The sequence below is a fragment of the Oncorhynchus kisutch genome, unplaced genomic scaffold, assembly GCF_002021735.2.
Source record: "Oncorhynchus kisutch isolate 150728-3 unplaced genomic scaffold, Okis_V2 Okis09a-Okis19a_hom, whole genome shotgun sequence".
Classification (NCBI taxonomy): domain Eukaryota; kingdom Metazoa; phylum Chordata; class Actinopteri; order Salmoniformes; family Salmonidae; genus Oncorhynchus; species Oncorhynchus kisutch.
The window spans coordinates 2,763,488-2,782,401 of NW_022261985.1; the positions used below are offsets into that span (position 1 = coordinate 2,763,488).

Genomic DNA, 18,914 nt, shown 5'->3' on the forward strand with positions numbered 1-18,914 from the left:
GTGGTAGAGATGTAAAGTGCACAAATAGGTGAACTGTACCAAAATCAGATGTCTGTGTTGAAAATATACATTCAGTTTCTGTTGATACTATGTTCCAGACTTACTTCTGCTGGCACATGATAGTAACAGGAGGAAGAAGGATTGGGAAACTAACTGCAAATAACAATAAGCTGAACAACTCCTAGCAGAGACATCTTTGTATTAGTAACTATTAATTATGAGTTTATTTGGTATTAAAGTTAAGGGACATCACCCTGGGCGGGGTGATCCTCAGTAGGGGATAAAAAGGGGAAAACACCATATTTTGTACTGAGTGTGTTACTTGCAAATGACTAAGTGTATACTCCAAATGACTAAGTGTATACTCCAAATGACTAAGCGTATACTCCAAAGAGTGGTCACTTGTATAACAGGGCATAATTCTCTTACAATGCTCACTGGCACTTGCGAGCAGTGTGGGTGCAATAATTGAATAACACGTATGTTTATGTCCTGAGGTGCTGACCTGTTTCACCCTCGACAACTACTGTGATTATTATTATTTGACCCTGCTGGTCATTTCTGAACATTTGAACATCTTGGCCATGTTCTGTTATAATCTCCACCCAGCACAGCCAGAAGAGGACTGGCCACCCCTCATAGCCTGGTTCCTCTCTAGGTTTCTTCCTAGGTTTTGGCCTTTCTAGGGAGTTTTTCCTAGCCACCGTGCTTCTACACCTGCATTGCTTGCTGTTAGGGGTTTTAGGCTGGGTTTCTGTACAGCACTTTGAGATATCAGCTGATGTAAGAGGGGCTATATAAATACATTCGATTTACATTTATTTTGCAACGCTCGCACACGCGAGCTGTGTCGTCAGCATGTGAGGCCAATGGTGACTTTATAACAGTTAGAGTTTAATGGCTGTGATCAGAGAACTGAGGATGGATCAACAACATTGTAGTTACTCTACAATACTAACCTAATTGACAGAGTAAAAAGGAAGCCTGTACAGAATAAAAATATTCCAAAAGATGCATCCTGTTTTGCAACAAGGCACTAAAGTAATATTGCAACAACAAAAAATGACAAAGGAATTAACTTTTTGGCTTGAAATATAAAGTTTTGTGTTTGGGGCAAATCCAAAACAACACATTACTAAGTACAACTCTCCACATTTTCAAGCATTGTGGTGGCTGCATCATGTTATGGGTATGCTTGTAATTGTTAAGGACTGGGGAGTTTTTCAGGATTAAAAAAACGGAATGGCGCTAAGCACAGGGAAAATCCTAGAGGAAAACCTGGTCTGCTTTCACACCAGACACAGATGAATTCACCTTTCAGCAGGACAATAACCTAGAACATAAGGCCAAATCTACACTGGAGTTGCTTACCAAGAAGACCATGGATGTTCCTGTGTGGCCGAATTACAGTTTTGACATAAATTTACTTGAAATTCGACGGCAAGACCTGAAAATGGTTATCTAGCAATGATCAACAACCAACACTTTTTTTTAAAGAATAATGTGTAAATGTTGCAAAATGTTGGTGTGGAAAGCTCTTAGAGACTTACCCAGAAAGACTCACAGCTGTAATTGCTGTCAAATGTGTTTGAAACATGTATTGCCTCAGGGGTGTGAATACTTATGTAAATGAGATATTTCTTTATTTCATATCAAATAAATGTGCATGCATTTCTAAAAACCTGTTTTTACTGTGTAAATGTGTGAGAAATCTATTTAATCCATTTTGAATTCTTACACAAGTCAAGGAATATGAATACTTTCTGAAGGCACTGTATAAATATGTTGTGATGAATGTGAATATAGTGCAGACATAGGTCTAGGTTTCCCTCTGGAGTAGAATAGTCTGACAAACAAAGAAGGCCTTGTGTTTCTTTTATTGAAGAAGAACCTAAATCAAGATGCTTCATCCTCCTGACGTGCTCTGTTTAGGACAGACAAGGCCGTTATGACAAGGGATACTGTTGTGGGTGAAGCGTGTGTGTGTTGACCCTATGCTAACCTTGTCTACCTACATTCTCCAGGTATGGGATCTTTGAGCGCTGCAGAGAGCTGGTGGAGGCAGGCTATGACGTTCAGCAGCCGGACAAAGAGAACGTCACACTCCTGCACTGGGCCGCCATCAACAATAGAATAGACTTGGTCAAGTGAGTGAGACACAGACAGACCTCACACTCACACACCTCAGTCACATACACACACAGGCCTCACACTGAATAACCCAATGCCCTTGACCTCCTCTCACTATTCAGCTGTCTTACATGTGAAATGCTACTCCCAACACCCTCCTGTGGAATGTTTCTTATCAGAAGGATTTCCCAGTCAGACTGGAACTCATGCACTGTCCTAGAACCCTAAACACACATACTCACACAGGACATAGTCCTGGAACCCTAAACTCACACAGGACATAGTCCTGGAACCCTAAACTCACACAGGACATAGTCCTGGAACCCTAAACTCACACAGGACATAGTCCTGGAACCCTAAACTCACACAGGACATAGTCCTGGAACCCTAAACTCACACAGGACATAGTCCTGGAACCCTAAACTCACACAGGACATAGTCCCGGAACCCTAAACTCACACAGGACATAGTCCCGGAACCCTAAACTCACACAGGACATAGTCCCGGAACCCTAAACTCACACAGGACATTGTCCCGGAACCCTAAACTCACACAGGACATAGTCCTGGAACCCTAAACTCACACAGGACATAGTCCTGGAACCCTAAACTCACACAGGACATTGTCCCGGAACCCTACAACTCACACAGGACAAAGTCCCGAAACCCTAAACTCACACAGGACATAGTCCCGGAACCCTAAACTCACACAGACATAGAACCCTAACATTGCAGTGTGTTCTGTGTGGTGCATACGTTGGATTTATAAAGGTATGCATCACATTGTATGTGTAGAGACGGCGTGATAGAAATGGTAGCAGAAGGTGAATGTTGAACTTTTGTTGTGATCCTGTGGACCGTTTTGCACCATGACGCTGTCGGTGTGATGGAGACTCATACTCACACAGGACAAAGGCTGGCATTGGTCCTATACATTAGTGAAAACATTTTGCATCAGAAAATTAGTTTCTTATTGGACTAGTTCAGTTAGTCCCTCCCTGTTAGCTTCTGTTTGGTCCCTAGTGAAGAGAATCCAGGTGTGAGTGAATGCAGCCATCCTACTGTGCTGTGTTTACCATTGTGGTGCAGAGGGGTGTCCTGCTGCAGAGGGGTGTCCTGCTGCAGAGGGGTGTCCTGCTGCAGAGGGGTGTCCTGCTGCAGAGGGGTGTCCTGCTGCAGAGGGGTGACCTGCTGCAGAGGGGTGACCTGCTGCAGAGGGGTGACCTGCTGCAGAGGGGTGTCCTGCTGCAGAGGGGTGTCCTGCTGCAGAGGGGTGTCCTGCTGCAGAGGGGTGTCCTGCTGCAGAGGGGTGTCCTGCTGCAGAGGGGTGACCTGCTGCAGAGGGGTGACCTGCTGCAGAGGGGTGACCTGCTGCAGAGGGGTGTCCTGCTGCAGAGGGGTGTCCTGCTGCAGAGGGGTGTCCTGCTGCACACACACTGTACAGTACAGAAACACTGCCAGAACCATGGTCTCTCTGTATAAGAATAGAATCCCAAACCATTCTAATACAACATAGCAGGAAGGAGAGAACAAGTTCCTGGATGTCTGCTAAGGTCTGAGCCATCCGTTCCATTGGAAGGCAGACACCCTCTTAAAACGCCATATTGCTGGAGATCCTGAGGCAATAAAACTGAATTGGTTCATCTGTTTTATATCACTGCATCAACAATCTAATCTTTTCACCACCTGTAGTTGAGTGAGTGAGTGAGTGAGTGCTAAATGTATTTGTGACTCTGCCGCTGTGTGTAGGTACTACATATCAAAGGGGGCGATGGTGGACCAGTTGGGAGGTGACCTCAACTCCACACCACTGCATTGGGCCACAAGGTAAGAGTGACAACAATAGATGAGGCATTAACAGACTCTGGTTCAGTCTGCTTTCCAGGACCAAGCTTGTCCAGCAGTCCCAAAACATTAGGTCCTGTTGGAAATGCTGATCTGTAGATATGACCATCTAGAGAGAGAGGTTATATACTGTACGAGGTAGAGGTGTTGTTTCCAGTGGACTCTCTCCTTTCCCCTGTGTGGGTGTCATAGGGCATGTTTCTGCTGAAGTCCTTTCCCCCCGAGTCACATGAGACCTTCAGGCTTGTATGAAGTCCCAGTACTGCCTGTCCTCACCCCTGTCAAAGAGCTTTCTACTGCATTATTCATATGATCAGCAGGGGGCAGCCAGTGACCTTTCACAGACCTTTCACAGTAGATAGGAGTGGAGCCCATCTGTCGGGTCACTGACACTTTCTATATGAGATTTATGTGTAGTATTGTGAATATAAGGACTTAATTACAATGTTGAGGATTGTGTTTGGTTAAGTATCTAGTGCATCAATCTTCTTATTAAACATCTCTGAATTGGATGTGGTGTCTGTTTCATTTATATTTTATTCATTTAACAGACACTCTTATCCAGAGCGACTTACAGGAGCATTTAGGGTTCAGTGCCTTGCTCAAGGGCACATGGACAGACTTCACCTAGTCAGCTCGGCGACTCAAACCATTTCCTATCTACAAAACCCCCAGAGACTTTACATGTAGTTATTATTGGTGCAATCTGTCATGTCCATTCCTGCTGTTAATAATGGGGTGTTATTAAGGGGGGTTGGCTAGTTTCTTCTGTGCTGCAGATGAAAGTTACAGATTGATCCTTTAAACAAAACAAAACTAAAAACAAATGCTAATATCACGTAATACCAGTTAGTTCTTGTGCTCATCAACATAATGATTTTGTGTGTGTCCACAGACAGGGCCACCTCTCCATGGTGGTGCAGCTGCTAAAGTATGGATCCGACCCCTCGCTCATCGACGGAGAGGGCTGCAGCTGTGTCCACCTGGCTGCCCAGTTCGGACACACCTCCATCGTGGCCTACCTCATCGCCAAGGGACAGGTATGTCCCAATTGCAAATGAGCCCCTAACCCCTACTTCCTGTGTAGATCTGAGAGGCTGATAGGTGGAAGGAATATTGTAAAAATCCTGCTTAGCCTTTTAGAGGGCATTGTGGAGATATTACCATAATTCTTAAACCTCTGAAATCCTCTCAGATCTCCACAAGTGGTTAGGGGTCATGCAGCGTGCGTCCATTAGATTTACTGTGACGTCACCCCTGTGTTATATTTATTCTGATCGCAGCAGAACTGAAACGTTTTTTATTTTAAAGCTTTTCTCGCTTATTCAAATCTCAGGAGATGTTGTTGTCGGCCACCAGGAGGCGTTGTTTCATTAGTTTCCCACCACCTGGGGGGCGTTGTTTCATTAGTTTCCCACCACCAGGAGGCGTTGTTTCATTAGTTTCCCACCACCAGGAGGCGTTGTTTCATTAGTTTCCCACCACCTGGGGGGGGCGTTGTTTCATTAGTTTCCCACCACCTGGGGGGTGTTGTTTCATTAGTTTCCCACCACCTGGGGGGCGTTGTTTCATTAGTTTCCCATCACCTGGGGGGGCGTTGTTTCATTAGTTTCCCACCACCTGGGGGGGCGTTGTTTCATTAGTTTCCCACCACCTGGGGGGTGTTGTTTCATTAGTTTCCCACCACCTGGGGGGGCGTTGTTTCATTAGTTTCCCACCACCTGGGGGGGCGTTGTTTCATTAGTTTCCCACCACCTGGGGGGCGTTGTTTCATTAGTTTCCCACCACCTGGGGGGGCGTTGTTTCATTAGTTTCCCACCACCTGGGGGGCGTTGTTTCATTAGTTTCCCACCACCTGGGGGGCGTTGTTTCATTAGTTTCCCACCACCAGGAGGCGTTGTTTCATTAGTTTCCCACCACCTGGGGGGGGCGTTGTTTCATTAGTTTCCCACCACCTGGGGGGTGTTGTTTCATTAGTTTCCCACCACCTGGGGGGCGTTGTTTCATTAGTTTCCCACCACCTGGGGGGGGCGTTGTTTCATTAGTTTCCCACCACCTGGGGGGGGCGTTGTTTCATTAGTGTCCCACCACCTGGGGGGCGTTGTTTCATTAGTTTCCCACCACCTGGGGGGGGCGTTGTTTCATTAGTTTCCCACCACCTGGGGGGCGTTGTTTCATTAGTTTCCCACCACCTGGGGGGGCGTTGTTTCATTAGTTTCCCACCACCTGGGGGGGCGTTGTTTCATTAGTTTCCCACCACCTGGGGGGGCGTTGTTTCATTAGTTTCCCACCACCTGGGGGGGCGTTGTTTCATTAGTTTCCCACCACCTGGGGGGTGTTGTTTCATTAGTTTCCCATCACCTGGGGGGGCGTTGTTTCATTAGTTTCCCACCACCTGGGGGGGCGTTGTTTCATTAGTTTCCCACCACCTGGGGGGTGTTGTTTCATTAGTTTCCCACCACCTGGGGGGGCGTTGTTTCATTAGTTTCCCACCACCTGGGGGGGCGTTGTTTCATTAGTTTCCCACCACCTGGGGGGCGTTGTTTCATTAGTTTCCCACCACCTGGGGGGGCGTTGTTTCATTAGTTTCCCACCACCTGGGGGGGCGTTGTTTCATTAGTTTCCCACCACCTGGGGGGCGTTGTTTCATTAGTTTCCCACCACCTGGGGGGGCGTTGTTTCATTAGTTTCCCACCACTTGGGGGGCGTTGTTTCATTAGTTTCCCACCACCTGGGGGGCGTTGTTTCATTAGTTTCCCACCACCTGGGGGGCGTTGTTTCATTAATTTCCCACCACCCGGGGGGGTGTTGTTTCATTAGTTTCCCACCACCTGGGGGGGCGTTGTTTCATTAGTTTCCCACCACCCGGGGGGGCGTTGTTTCATTAGTTTCCCACCACCTGGGGGGGCGTTGTTTCATTAGTTTCCCACCACCCGGGGGGGTGTTGTTTCATTAGTTTCCCACCACCTGGGGGGGCGTTGTTTCATTAGTTTCCCACCACCAGGGTAGCCTAGTGGTTAGAGTGTTGGACAAGTAACTGGACAAGTAACCGGAAGGTTGCAAGTTCAAATCCCCGAGCTGACAAGGTACAAATCTGTCGTTCTGCCCCTGAACAAGGCAGTTAACCCACTGTTCCTAGGCCGTCATTGAAAATAAGAATTTGTTCTTAACTGACTTGCCTAGTTAAATAAAGGTAAAAAAAAAAAACGGGGGCGTTGTTTCATTAGTTTCCCACCACCTGGGGGGCGTTGTTTCATTAGTTTCCCACCACCTGGGGGGCGTTGTTTCATTAGTTTCCCACCACCTGGGGGGCGTTGTTTCATTAGTTTCCCACCACCTGGGGGGCGTTGTTTCATTAGTTTCCCACCACCTGGGGGGGGGCGTTGTTTCATTAGTTTCCCACCACCTGGGGGGGGGGGGCGTTTCATTAGTTTCCCACCACCTGGGGGGGGGGGGCGTTTCATTAGTTTCCCACCACCTGGGGGGGGGGGCGTTTCATTAGTTTCCCACCACCTGGGGGGGGGCGTTGTTTCATTAGTTTCCCACCACCTGGGGGGGGGCGTTGTTTCATTAGTTTCCCACCACCTGGGGGGGGGCGTTGTTTCATTAGTTTCCCACCACCTGGGGGGGCGTTGTTTCATTAGTTTCCCACCACCTGGGGGGCGTTGTTTCATTAGTTTCCCACCACCTGGGGGGAGGCGTTGTTTCATTAGTTTCCCACCACCTGGGGGGAGGCGTTGTTTCATTAGTTTCCCACCACCTGGGGGGGGGGCGTTGTTTCATTATTTTCCCACCACCTGGGGGGGGGCGTTGTTTCATTAGTTTCCCACCACCTGGGGGGCGTTGTTTCATTAGTTTCCCACCACCTGGGGGGAGGCGTTGTTTCATTAGTTTCCCACCACCTGGGGGGAGGCGTTGTTTCATTAGTTTCCCACCACCTGGGGGGGGGCGTTGTTTCATTAGTTTCCCACCACCTGGGGGGGGCGTTGTTTCATTAGTTTCCCACCACCGGGGGGCGTTGTTTCATTAGTTTCCCACCACCAGGAGGCGTTGTTTCATTAGTTTCCCACCACCTGGGGGGCGTTGTTTCATTAGTTTCCCACCACCTGGGGGGCGTTGTTTCATTAGTTTCCCACCACCTGGGGGGTGTTGTTTCATTAGTTTCCCACCACCTGGGGGGTGTTGTTTCATTAGTTTCCCACCACCTGGGGGGCGTTGTTTAATTAGTTTCCCACCACCTGGGGGGTGTTGTTTCATTAGTTTCCCACCACCTGGGGGGGGCGTTGTTTCATTAGTTTCCCACCACCTGGGGGGCGTTGTTTCATTAGTTTCCCACCACCAGGAGGCATTGTTTTGTTAGTTTTCAAAACCTGCATTCCACATTGTCAGGGGGGGGCGTTGTTTCATGCCAGGTTTTTCCTGGAACTGTTCAGTAGCATCTTCAGAGAAGCACAGTGTCGGTCTTCTCTGGGTTTATTGGGGGTTTGTGACCAACTGCTCTTTCTCCCTCTCCTCCTATAGGATGTGGACATGATGGATCAGAATGGAATGACTCCCTTGATGTGGGCAGCTTACAGGACACACAGGTGTGTGTGTGTGTATGTGTCATGCGTTCACCCATATCCTACTTACATCCTAGCCTTTCCCCATCTAGCCATAATACACAAAGTTAATTTAAACTCACAAAGCGGTCACACAAATGGAAATCCATGCCCATTTAGAGATGGAATGCCCATCTAGATACGCAACGTTTAGAAATGGAATGCCCATCTAGATACGCAACGTTTAGAAATGGAATGCCCATCTAGATACGCAACATTTAGAAATGGAATGCCCATCTAGATACGCAACGTTTAGAAATGGAATGCCCATCTAGATACGCAACATTTAGAAATGGAATGCCCACCTAGATACGCAACATTTAGACATGGCATGCCCACCTAGATACGCAACATTTAGAAATGGAATGCCCACCTAGATACACAACATTTAGAAATGGCATGCCCACCTAGATACGCAACATTTAGAAATGGAATGCTCACCTAGATACGCAACATTTAGACATGGCATGCCCACCTAGATACGCAACATTTAGAAATGGAATGCCCACCTAGATACGCAACATTTAGAAATGGAATGCCCACCTAGATATGCAACATTTAGACATGGATAACAGACAGATAAGAGACTGATACTAAAAGCACAAGAAGAATGTGCAGTGGGCTAATATTTAAATAGCCACTAAACTTCAACTGTGTCGGTAATTCACAAATAGACCATAAAGGCTTTGCACTTGAACTTTGAACTTTGTCCCGTCCTAACAGCGTGGACCCCACCCGGCTACTGCTGACCTTCAACGTGTCGGTCAACCTGGGTGACAAGTACCACAAAAACACGGCTCTGCACTGGGCCGTGCTGGCCGGCAACACTACAGTCATCACCCTGCTGCTGGACTCCAACTCCAATGTGGACGCACAGAACATCAAGGTGAGGCGGCTGTGCAGCTGATCTTGGGACTGCTTTGTATCTCCCCCTAATTGTTAAGTTTAGGATTGAGGGAGGAGAAGCTGATCCTAGATCTGTACCTACTGGGAAATGTCACTCCAGAGCCAGGGTATGTTATTGAAGGCCCAAATCTCTCCTACTAACCTCTGACCTGTATCACATGCTTGTATCTGGTTAGCCTTTTATAGTTGTCCTGTATCTGGTTAGCCTTTTATAGTTGTCCTGTATCTGGTTAGCCTTTAATAGTTGCCCTGTATCTGGTTAGCCTTTAATAGTTGTCCTGTATCTGGTTAGCCTTTAATAGTTGCCCTGTATCTGGTTAGCCTTTTATAGTTGTCCTGTATCTGGTTAGCCTTTTATAGTTGTCCTGTATCTGGTTAGCCTTTTATAGTTGTCCTGTATCTGGTTAGCCTTTTATAGTTGTCCTGTATCTGGTTAGCCTTTTATAGTTGTCCTGTATCTGGTTAGCCTTTTATAGTTGTCCTGTATCTGGTTAGCCTTTTATAGTTGCCCTGTATCTGGTTAGCCTTTTATAGTTGCCCTGTATCTGGTTAGCCTTTAATAGTTGCCCTGTATCTGGTTAGCCTTTAATAGTTGTCCTGTATCTGGTTAGCCTTTTATAGTTGTCCTGTATCTGGTTAGCCTTTTTATAGTTGTCCTGTATCTGGTTAGCCTTTAATAGTTGTCCTGTATCTGGTTAGCCTTTTATAGTTGCCCTGTATCTGGTTTGCCTTTTATAGCTGTCCTGTATCTGGTTAGCCTTTAATAGTTGTCCTGTATCTGGTTAGCCTTTAATAGTTGTCCTGTATCTGGTTAGCCTTTAATAGTTGTCCTGTATCTGGTTAGCCTTTAATAGTTGTCCTGTATCTGGTTAGCCTTTAATAGTTGTCCTGTATCTGGTTAGCCTTTTATAGTTGCCCTGTATCTGGTTTGCCTTTTATAGCTGTCCTGTATCTGGTTAGCCTTTTAATAGCTGTCCTGTATCTGGTTAGCCTTTTAATAGTTGTCCTGTATCTGGTTAGCCTTTTAATAGCTGTCCTGTATCTGGTTAGCCTTTTAATAGCTGTCCTGACATAACTTGAAAGGTGGAGCATTATTATCCAGTGTGGCCAATTAGAATACCCAGATCACCACCAGTGTTTAGTGTCCATCCTATGGTCTTTCTCCTATCCTACTGTTTAGTGTCCATCCTATGGTCTTTCTCCTGTCCTAGTGTTTAGTGTCCATCCTATGGTCTTTCTCCTGTCCTAGTGTTTAGTGTCCATCCTATGGTCTTTCTCCTATCCTACTGTTTAGTGTCCATCCTTTCTCCTATCCTACTGTTTAGTGTCCATCCTATGGTCCTTCTCCTATCCTACTGTTTAGTGTCCATCCTATGGTCTTTCTCCTATCCTACTGTTTAGTGTCCATCCTATGGTCTTTCTCCTATCCTACTGTTTAGTGTCCATCCTATGGTCTTTCTCCTATCCTACTGTTTAGTGTCCATCCTATGGTCTTTCTCCTATCCTACTGTTTAGTGTCCATCCTATGGTCTTTCTCCTATCCTACTGTTTAGTGTCCCTCCTATGGTCTTTCTCCTATCCTACTGTTTAGTGTCCATCCTATGGTCTTTCTCCTGTCCTAGTGTTTAGTGTCCATCCTATGGTCTTTCTCCTGTCCTAGTGTTTAGTGTCCATCCTATGGTCTTTCTCCTATCCTACTGTTTAGTGTCCATCCTTTCTCCTATCCTACTGTTTAGTGTCCATCCTATGGTCCTTCTCCTATCCTACTGTTTAGTGTCCATCCTATGGTCTTTCTCCTATCCTACTGTTTAGTGTCCATCCTATGGTCTTTCTCCTATCCTACTGTTTAGTGTCCATCCTATGGTCTTTCTCCTATCCTACTGTTTAGTGTCCATCCTATGGTCTTTCTCCTATCCTACTGTTTAGTGTCCCTCCTATGGTCTTTCTCCTATCCTACTGTTTAGTGTCCCTCCTATGGTCTTTCTCCTATCCTACTGTTTAGTGTCCATCCTATGGTCTTTCTCCTATCCTACTGTTTAGTGTCCATCCTATGGTCTTTCTCCTATCCTACTGTTTAGTGTCCATCCTATGGTCTTTCTCCTATCCTACTTTTTAGTGTCCATCCTATGGTCTTTCTCCTATCCTACTGTTTAGTGTCCATCCTATGGTCTTTCTCCTATCCTACTGTTTGGTGTCCATCCTTTCTCCTATCCTACTGTTTAGTGTCCATCCTATGGTCTTTCTCCTATCCTACTGTTTGGTGTCCATCCTTTCTCCTATCCTACTGTTTAGTGTCCATCCTATGGTCTTTCTCCTATCCTACTGTTTAGTGTCCATCCTTTGTTCCTGTGTCCTCAGCTGTCCTATGATCTGGTACTACCTAGCTGTCTGAATTAGGCTCTCTCTGTGTTGGATTGTTACCGTGGTGATTAGCTGGTTTGTTACCGTGGTGATCCTCTGGCTGTATTCCTCTTTATTCCTCCAGGGTGAGACGCCGCTGGACCTGGCCAAGCAGAGGAAAAACGTCTGGATGGTCAACCATTTACAGGAGGCTCGGCAGGCCAAGGGTTACGACAGTCCTGGCTACCTGAAGAAGCTGAAGATGGACAAGGTAGAGACCAGGGAGGAGACTGAGTGGACATACACAAGCATGCAGGCTCACGCACTCACTCAGACACACATAGCCTTGCATGCTTACACAAATAAGTGTATGTGTAACGCCACCATGGTCCCTCTGTCTCTAAAAAGCCTTCCGCCACCTGTCTTTCCAGCCAGCAATCCCAGACCCTAAAAAGAGCACCTTCAGGCCTAGTTGCTGCCCTGTTGTTGCCGTGAGACAGACAGACCAAAGCTAACACTCTATTCAGACCTTCTCTGGCAATTACTTCTCTTGAAGTAATTGCCCATCCAAGGTAGTGATTTCTTGGAGTCTGAGGAATCGAACCGTTTTTCTGTACGGACAGACATGAGGATTGTGTCAAGACCCTAATCATGGCTGAAGGAGAATTTGCCCCTAGACGGTGATCTTGGGTCAGATCAGCATTTTCTCCACTAATAGTTAAGGTTGGGTTTGGCGGAAATGGAAGCTGATCCTAGATCTGTACTTCACCCCAGAGCCCTAATTAGTCTCTCCAAGTCAAGTGATCTAACTTCCCCTGCTCGTTGGGACAGGAGGAGCACAAAGCACCAATTAGTTACGCTTGTATCTTGTGTTTTTCAAAGTTTTGCTTCTTGACTTTGCATTTCTGTTGTCTTTCAAATTCATACGCTGTCGCACTGGATGGTGTAGGTTGTCAAGGTACATCTTTAGATAGCACTCCATAGGGAGGCCCCATTAGCTACTGCCACGCTCTGACACTAGTCACCCAGCCACGCTCTGGCACTAGTCACCCAGCCACGCTCTGACACTAGTCACCCAGCCACGCTCTGACACTAGTCACCCAGCCACGCTCTGACACTAGTCACCCAGCCACGCTCTGACACTAGTCACCCAGCCACGCTCTGACACTAGTCACCCAGCCACGCTCTGACACTAGTCACCCAGCCACGCTCTGACACTAGTCACCCAGCCACTCTATGACACTAGTCACCCAGCCACGCTCTGACACTAGTCACCCAGCCACGCTCTGACACTAGTCACCCAGCCACGCTCTGACACTAGTCACCCAGCCACGCTCTGACACTAGTCACCCAGCCACGCTCTGACACTAGTCACCCAGCCACGCTCTGACACTAGTCACCCAGCCACGCTCTGACACTAGTCACCCAGCCACGCTCTGACACTAGTCACCCAGCCACGCTCTGACACTAGTCACCCAGCCACGCTCTGACACTAGTCACCCAGCCACGCTCTGACACTAGTCACCCAGCCACGCTCTGACACTAGTCACCCAGCCACGCTCTGACACTAGTCACCCAGCCACGCTCTGACACTAGTCACCCAGCCACGCTCTGACACTAGTCACCCAGCCACGCTCTGACACTGGTCACCCAGCCACGCTCTGACACTGGTCACCCAGCCACGCTCTGACTGGTCACCCAGCCACGCTCTGACACTGGTCACCCAGCCACGCTCTGACACTGGTCACCCAGCCACGCTCTGAGACTGGTCACCCAGCCACGCTCTGACACTGGTCACCCAGCCACGCTCTGGCACTGGTCACCCAGCCACGCTCTGGCACTGGTCACCCAGCCACGCTCTGACACTGGTCACCCAGCCACGCTCTGACACTGGTCACCCAGCCACGCTCTGACACTGGTCACCCAGCCACTATATGACACTAGTCACCCAGCCACTATATGACACTAGTCACCCAGCCACTATATGACACTAGTCACCCAGCCACGCTATGACACTGGCCACCCAGCCACTCTATGACACTGGTCACCCAGCCACTATATGACACTAGTCACCCAGCCACTCTATGACACTAGTCACCCAGCCACTCTATGACACTAGTCACCCAGCCAGTCTATGACACTAGTCACCCAGCCAGTCTATGACACTAGTCACCCAGCCAGTCTATGACACTAGTCACCCAGCCAGTCTATGACACTAGTCACCCAGCCAGTCTATGACACTAGTCACCCAGCCAGTCTATGACACTAGTCACCCAGCCAGTCTATGACACTAGTCACCCAGCCAGTCTATGACACTAGTCACCCAGCCAGTCTATGACACTAGTCACCCAGCCAGTCTATGACACTAGTCACCCAGCCAGTCTATGACACTAGTCACCCAGCCAGTCTATGACACTAGTCACCCAGCCAGTCTATGACACTAGTCACCCAGCCAGTCTATGACACTAGTCACCCAGCCACGCTATGACACTAGTCACCCAGCCAGTCTATGACACTAGTCACCCAGCCAGTCTATGACACTAGTCACCCAGCCACGCTATGACACTAGTCACCCAGCCACTATATGACACTAGTCACCCAGCCACGCTATGACACTAGTCACCCAGCCACTCTATGACACTAGTCACCCAGCCACGCTATGACACTAGTCACCCAGCCAGTCTATGACACTAGTCACCCAGCCAGTCTATGACACTAGTCACCCAGCCAGTCTATGACACTAGTCACCCAGCCAGTCTATGACACTAGTCACCCAGCCAGTCTATGACACTAGTCACCCAGCCAGTCTATGACACTAGTCACCCAGCCAGTCTATGACACTAGTCACCCAGCCAGTCTATGACACTAGTCACCCAGCCAGTCTATGACACTAGTCACCCAGCCAGTCTATGACACTAGTCACCCAGCCAGTCTATGACACTAGTCACCCAGCCAGTCTATGACACTAGTCGCCCAGCCACTCTATGACACTAGTCACCCACTAGTTACCTGTTGTACTCGGCACGTGTCAAATGAAATGTGATTTGATTTGACACTATTGTTTATGTAATAAGGTTACACAGTCTACAGTGCATCGCTGCCTTCCTGTTTAACCTCTCCTCCTCTTCCTCTCATCCTTCCCTCCCTCTATCTCTGGTCCTCTCCCAGGAGTTCAGACAGAAGATCATGTTGGGGACCCCCTTCCTGGTGATCTGGCTGGTGGGCTTCATCGCTGACCTGGACATTGACTCCTGGCTCCTCAAGGGCCTCATGTACTGTGGCGTGTGGGTCACTGTGCAGTTCCTCTCCAAGTACGTCACACACACACACATCCCAACAGGTTAGGGCTGGGTTTATCTCTCTATAAACCTGAGACATCCCAGCAGGTTAGGGCTGGGTTTATTTCTCTCTAAACCTGAGACATCCCAACAGGTTAGGGCTGGGTTTATTTCTCTCTAAACCTGAGACATCCCAACAGGTTAGGGCTGGGTTTATTTCTCTGTAAACCTGATACATCTCAACAGGTTAGGGCTGGGTTTATTTCTCTGTAAACCTGAGACATCCCAGCAGGTTAGGGCTGGGTTTATTTCTCTGTAAACCTGAGACATCCCAGCAGGTTAGGGCTGGGTTTATTTCTCTGTAAACCTGAGACATCCCAACAGGTTAGGGCTGGGTTTATTTCTCTGTAAACCTGAGACATCCCAGCAGGTTAGGGCTGGGTTTATTTCTCTGTAAACCTGAGACATCCCAGCAGGTTAGGGCTGGGTTTATTTCTCTGTAAACCTGAGACATCCCAGCAGGTTAGGGCTGGGTTTATTTCTCTGTAAACCTGAGACATCCCAGCAGGTTAGGGCTGGGTTTATTTCTCTGTAAACCTGAGACATCCCAGCAGGTTAGGGCTGGGTTTATTTCTCTGTAAACCTGAGACATCCCAGCAGGTTAGGGCTGGGTTTATTTCTCTGTAAACCTGAGACATCCCAACAGGTTAGGGCTGGGTTTATTTCTCTGTAAACCTGAGACATCCCAGCAGGTTAGGGCTGGGTTTATTTCTCTGTAAACCTGAGACATCCCAGCAGGTTAGGGCTGGGTTTATTTCTCTGTAAACCTGAGACATCCCAGCAGGTTAGGGCTGGGTTTATTTCTCTGTAAACCTGAGACATCCCAGCAGGTTAGGGCTGGGTTTATTTCTCTGTAAACCTGAGACATCCCAACAGGTTAGGGCTGGGTTTATTTCTCTGTAAACCTGAGACATCCCAGCAGGTTAGGGCTGGGTTTATTTCTCTGTAAACCTGAGACATCCCAACAGGTTAGGGCTGGGTTTATTTCTCTCTAAACCTGAGACATCCCAACAGGTTAGGGCTGGGTTTATTTCTCTGTAAACCTGAGACATCCCAACAGGTTAGAGCTGGGTTTATTTCTCTATCTGGTTGACTTTGATATGCAGCTCTAAGGGTTTTGTGGACTGTGAGATGTGATGTTGTTGAGTTCTAACAGTGATTGCCCCTCCCTCCGTCCCGCCTCCTCAGGTCTTTCTTTGACCACTCCATGCACAGCGCCCTGCCCCTGGGAATCTACCTGGCAACCAAGTTCTGGATGTACGTGACCTGGTTCTACTGGTTCTGGATTGATATCCTTTACAATAAGAGTCTCCTGGTTTCCTCTGCCTTTTCTCATTCCAACCATGATACATCAGTGAGCTGCTGTGCTGTACAAGGACCTTTCGTTCACAGCGCCACCTGGCAAGACAGCTGTGTGTGTCAATATTCACCTCCTAACAATCAATTCTTTCATCAGGGAGGGAGGTGGCTTCTGGGAATTGATGGGTTTTGACTGAGAGCAAAAGTGTATGAATATCTCCCCTGTGGCTATTGGTTGATTAGAGTGTCAGTCAAACTGCAGCCTATTCCTAACAGACAGATGGGCTTTCCCTTCTTCCATCTGGAACCCCTCTGGTCATGATTACCCACAGTGCACTGGAGTGTGAGGCCAGCTAAAGAGCATTGGCCTGCCTCTCAGACGACAGTGCAGAGAGCATCATATCACCCTCAAGGGCTCTTTACTGTTGTGTACAATTTCTGGCCCACAAGACAATGCAAATGTTTCAGTTGGCGGCAGACTCATTATTTCTATATGCTAAACACCATTGCATTTGCGTCACAGTTGACATCAGAGGCACTTGTGATGCAACCATACTGGTTGTTTTGAGTTGGTTGATTATGACGAGGCCGGACAATTTCTGTGGTAACTTGGATCAAAAAGTCATATAATGCCCCCCCTCCCCCGGATCCTTTTCAGAGGCTTGTGAAGTAACATTGCAGTCTAATTTCTCAGACAAGACACTATCTCCTCTAGATCTATTCCCATATAGTTCACTTCCCCTGAAAACTGCACTGATTCTCTCACGGACGGTGAAGAGGTGAGGGGAACTGTTGTCCTAGGTGCTCTGGGGTGCTGAAGTTTCAAGCATCCTGTATAAAGCTAGGCTCGCTCTTTTCCATATGAATAGTCCCCTGTCCAGATAAGGGGTTGTATCACTGAACTCGTGTGCTTTCAGCTCTGTGTGGAGACAGTCTTTAATGAATACTGAGTGTTAAGATGTGCACCAACACTGTTGAGGGTGCAGCACAGCTGACTGAGTCAGACCCAATGATCCCACAAGTGGCTTCAATATGTTGCTGTAGCTCCAAGATGGCTTCTCCAGTCGCTTTTTGGTCATGGAAAATTCCCTTCCCGGGTCTGAAACTGCTGAATGCCCCATTTAAAGTCAGGAGGGTTGGTCTCTTATCTGCCTCATTTGACTGCTGATGGGAGAGGAGTGTTTCTTCAATCCATTTCATCTGCATGATGTTGCTCGTTTCCTTGGATCTGCTGCTCTGCTCCCCGTCTACCTCTCTGTCAATCGCTTGTAACCTCTCCTGCTTTTTCAACAGGGGCTGTCTTGTTACCAGTTTCCCTCTGGTTACAATTTGTTTGTCTTTCATGGGAACATTGATCTGTGAGAGTTCACATAAGCCACCACTATGAGTGTAAGTGAAATTCACACCTATACACAGGTCTTCTCTTGTGTGATGCAGCTTTGAGATTTAATAGTCATGCAGGTTTTTCCAGTCTCACCTCTTGCCCAACAGCCAATCAGCCCATTGAGATGTCCTCTTCAATGCCTCTTATCTCATTGTTGTAGGGCTGTTCTATCCAAAGAATATCTACGTCCACATAGTCACTGTTAACAGTAGCCTGTACCTCATCGTGTAGTGAAAACTGGCAGCTCAGAACAGTAGACTGCTACAGCAAGGGATGACTGGATTCCTTTAATGGTGTAGGGTGAAGTTGACGCTAGACGCTGATCTTGGGTCAGTTTAGCATTTTCCCCACTAATGGTTAAGATTGGGGGAGGGGAAGCTGATCCTACATCATCTGTACCGAGGGCAAACTACACCCCAGAGCATTCACAAACTCAAGCAGTCCCTCCTCACTCAAGTCCAACTGTGCCTCTTTGGGAAGTGGTGTTATGTAACTGAGGTGGTAACCTTGCCTGAGACCTGAAGACTCGTGTTAGCTCTCTGAGTTAATGCCTTGGCTCTGAGTTAATGCCTTGGCTGTAGCTCAGCGGGCTAACACAGTCTTAGCTCGTGCAGAAGACCGAGGTCCGGTCCCAGTTGGTCACATGTAGTCTCAATGTCTGATTGTTGTGATCTGGGTTGAATCTGATACAGCCGCGGTTGTATGGTAGTTTTGTGTTGGTTGTGGTGGTTGTGGTGCGGTGGTGGTTGTGGTGCGGTGGTGGTTGTGGTGCGGTGGTGGTTGTACGGTAGTTTTGTGGTTGTTGTGAGGCAGTCATGCGACGTCTCTGCAATAGTAAGAGGCGGAGTGGAGGCGGCCTGGCCTTTGTCTAGGCTTTGTGTCCTCATTGACTTCCAGGTGTGGGCTTGGTATCTCTGACTCTGTCTCTGCCTGGTTTTCAGTCTGCTACTGCAGACTGGTTATCCTTTAAAACCAGAACAAGTGTCGTTGGCGGAGCCCCAAGCCTTTTCAGCCCCAGCATGCATTTTCTTCTATATGGGACTCAAAGGAGAAAAGCTTTTCTCCTTAAAGT

At 47.9% G+C, this 18,914-nt stretch overlaps 1 protein-coding gene across 2 annotated transcripts in view; it reads left to right on the top strand.

Moving 5' to 3' along the window:
• The window catches only part of LOC109880130 (zinc finger DHHC-type palmitoyltransferase 17), a 48,786-nt gene that overhangs the window by 15,525 nt on the left and 14,347 nt on the right, over nucleotides 1-18,914 (top strand). For both annotated transcript variants that reach the window (XM_031815283.1, XM_031815282.1), the window contains 8 exons: nucleotides 2,025-2,147; nucleotides 3,879-3,956; nucleotides 4,870-5,014; nucleotides 8,496-8,560; nucleotides 9,299-9,461; nucleotides 11,967-12,092; nucleotides 14,990-15,132; nucleotides 16,348-16,448. In XM_031815283.1, the coding sequence (XP_031671143.1) occupies nucleotides 2,025-2,147; nucleotides 3,879-3,956; nucleotides 4,870-5,014; nucleotides 8,496-8,560; nucleotides 9,299-9,461; nucleotides 11,967-12,092; nucleotides 14,990-15,132; nucleotides 16,348-16,448 (944 nt within the window). The remainder of the gene's footprint in view (nucleotides 1-2,024; nucleotides 2,148-3,878; nucleotides 3,957-4,869; nucleotides 5,015-8,495; nucleotides 8,561-9,298; nucleotides 9,462-11,966; nucleotides 12,093-14,989; nucleotides 15,133-16,347; nucleotides 16,449-18,914) is intronic.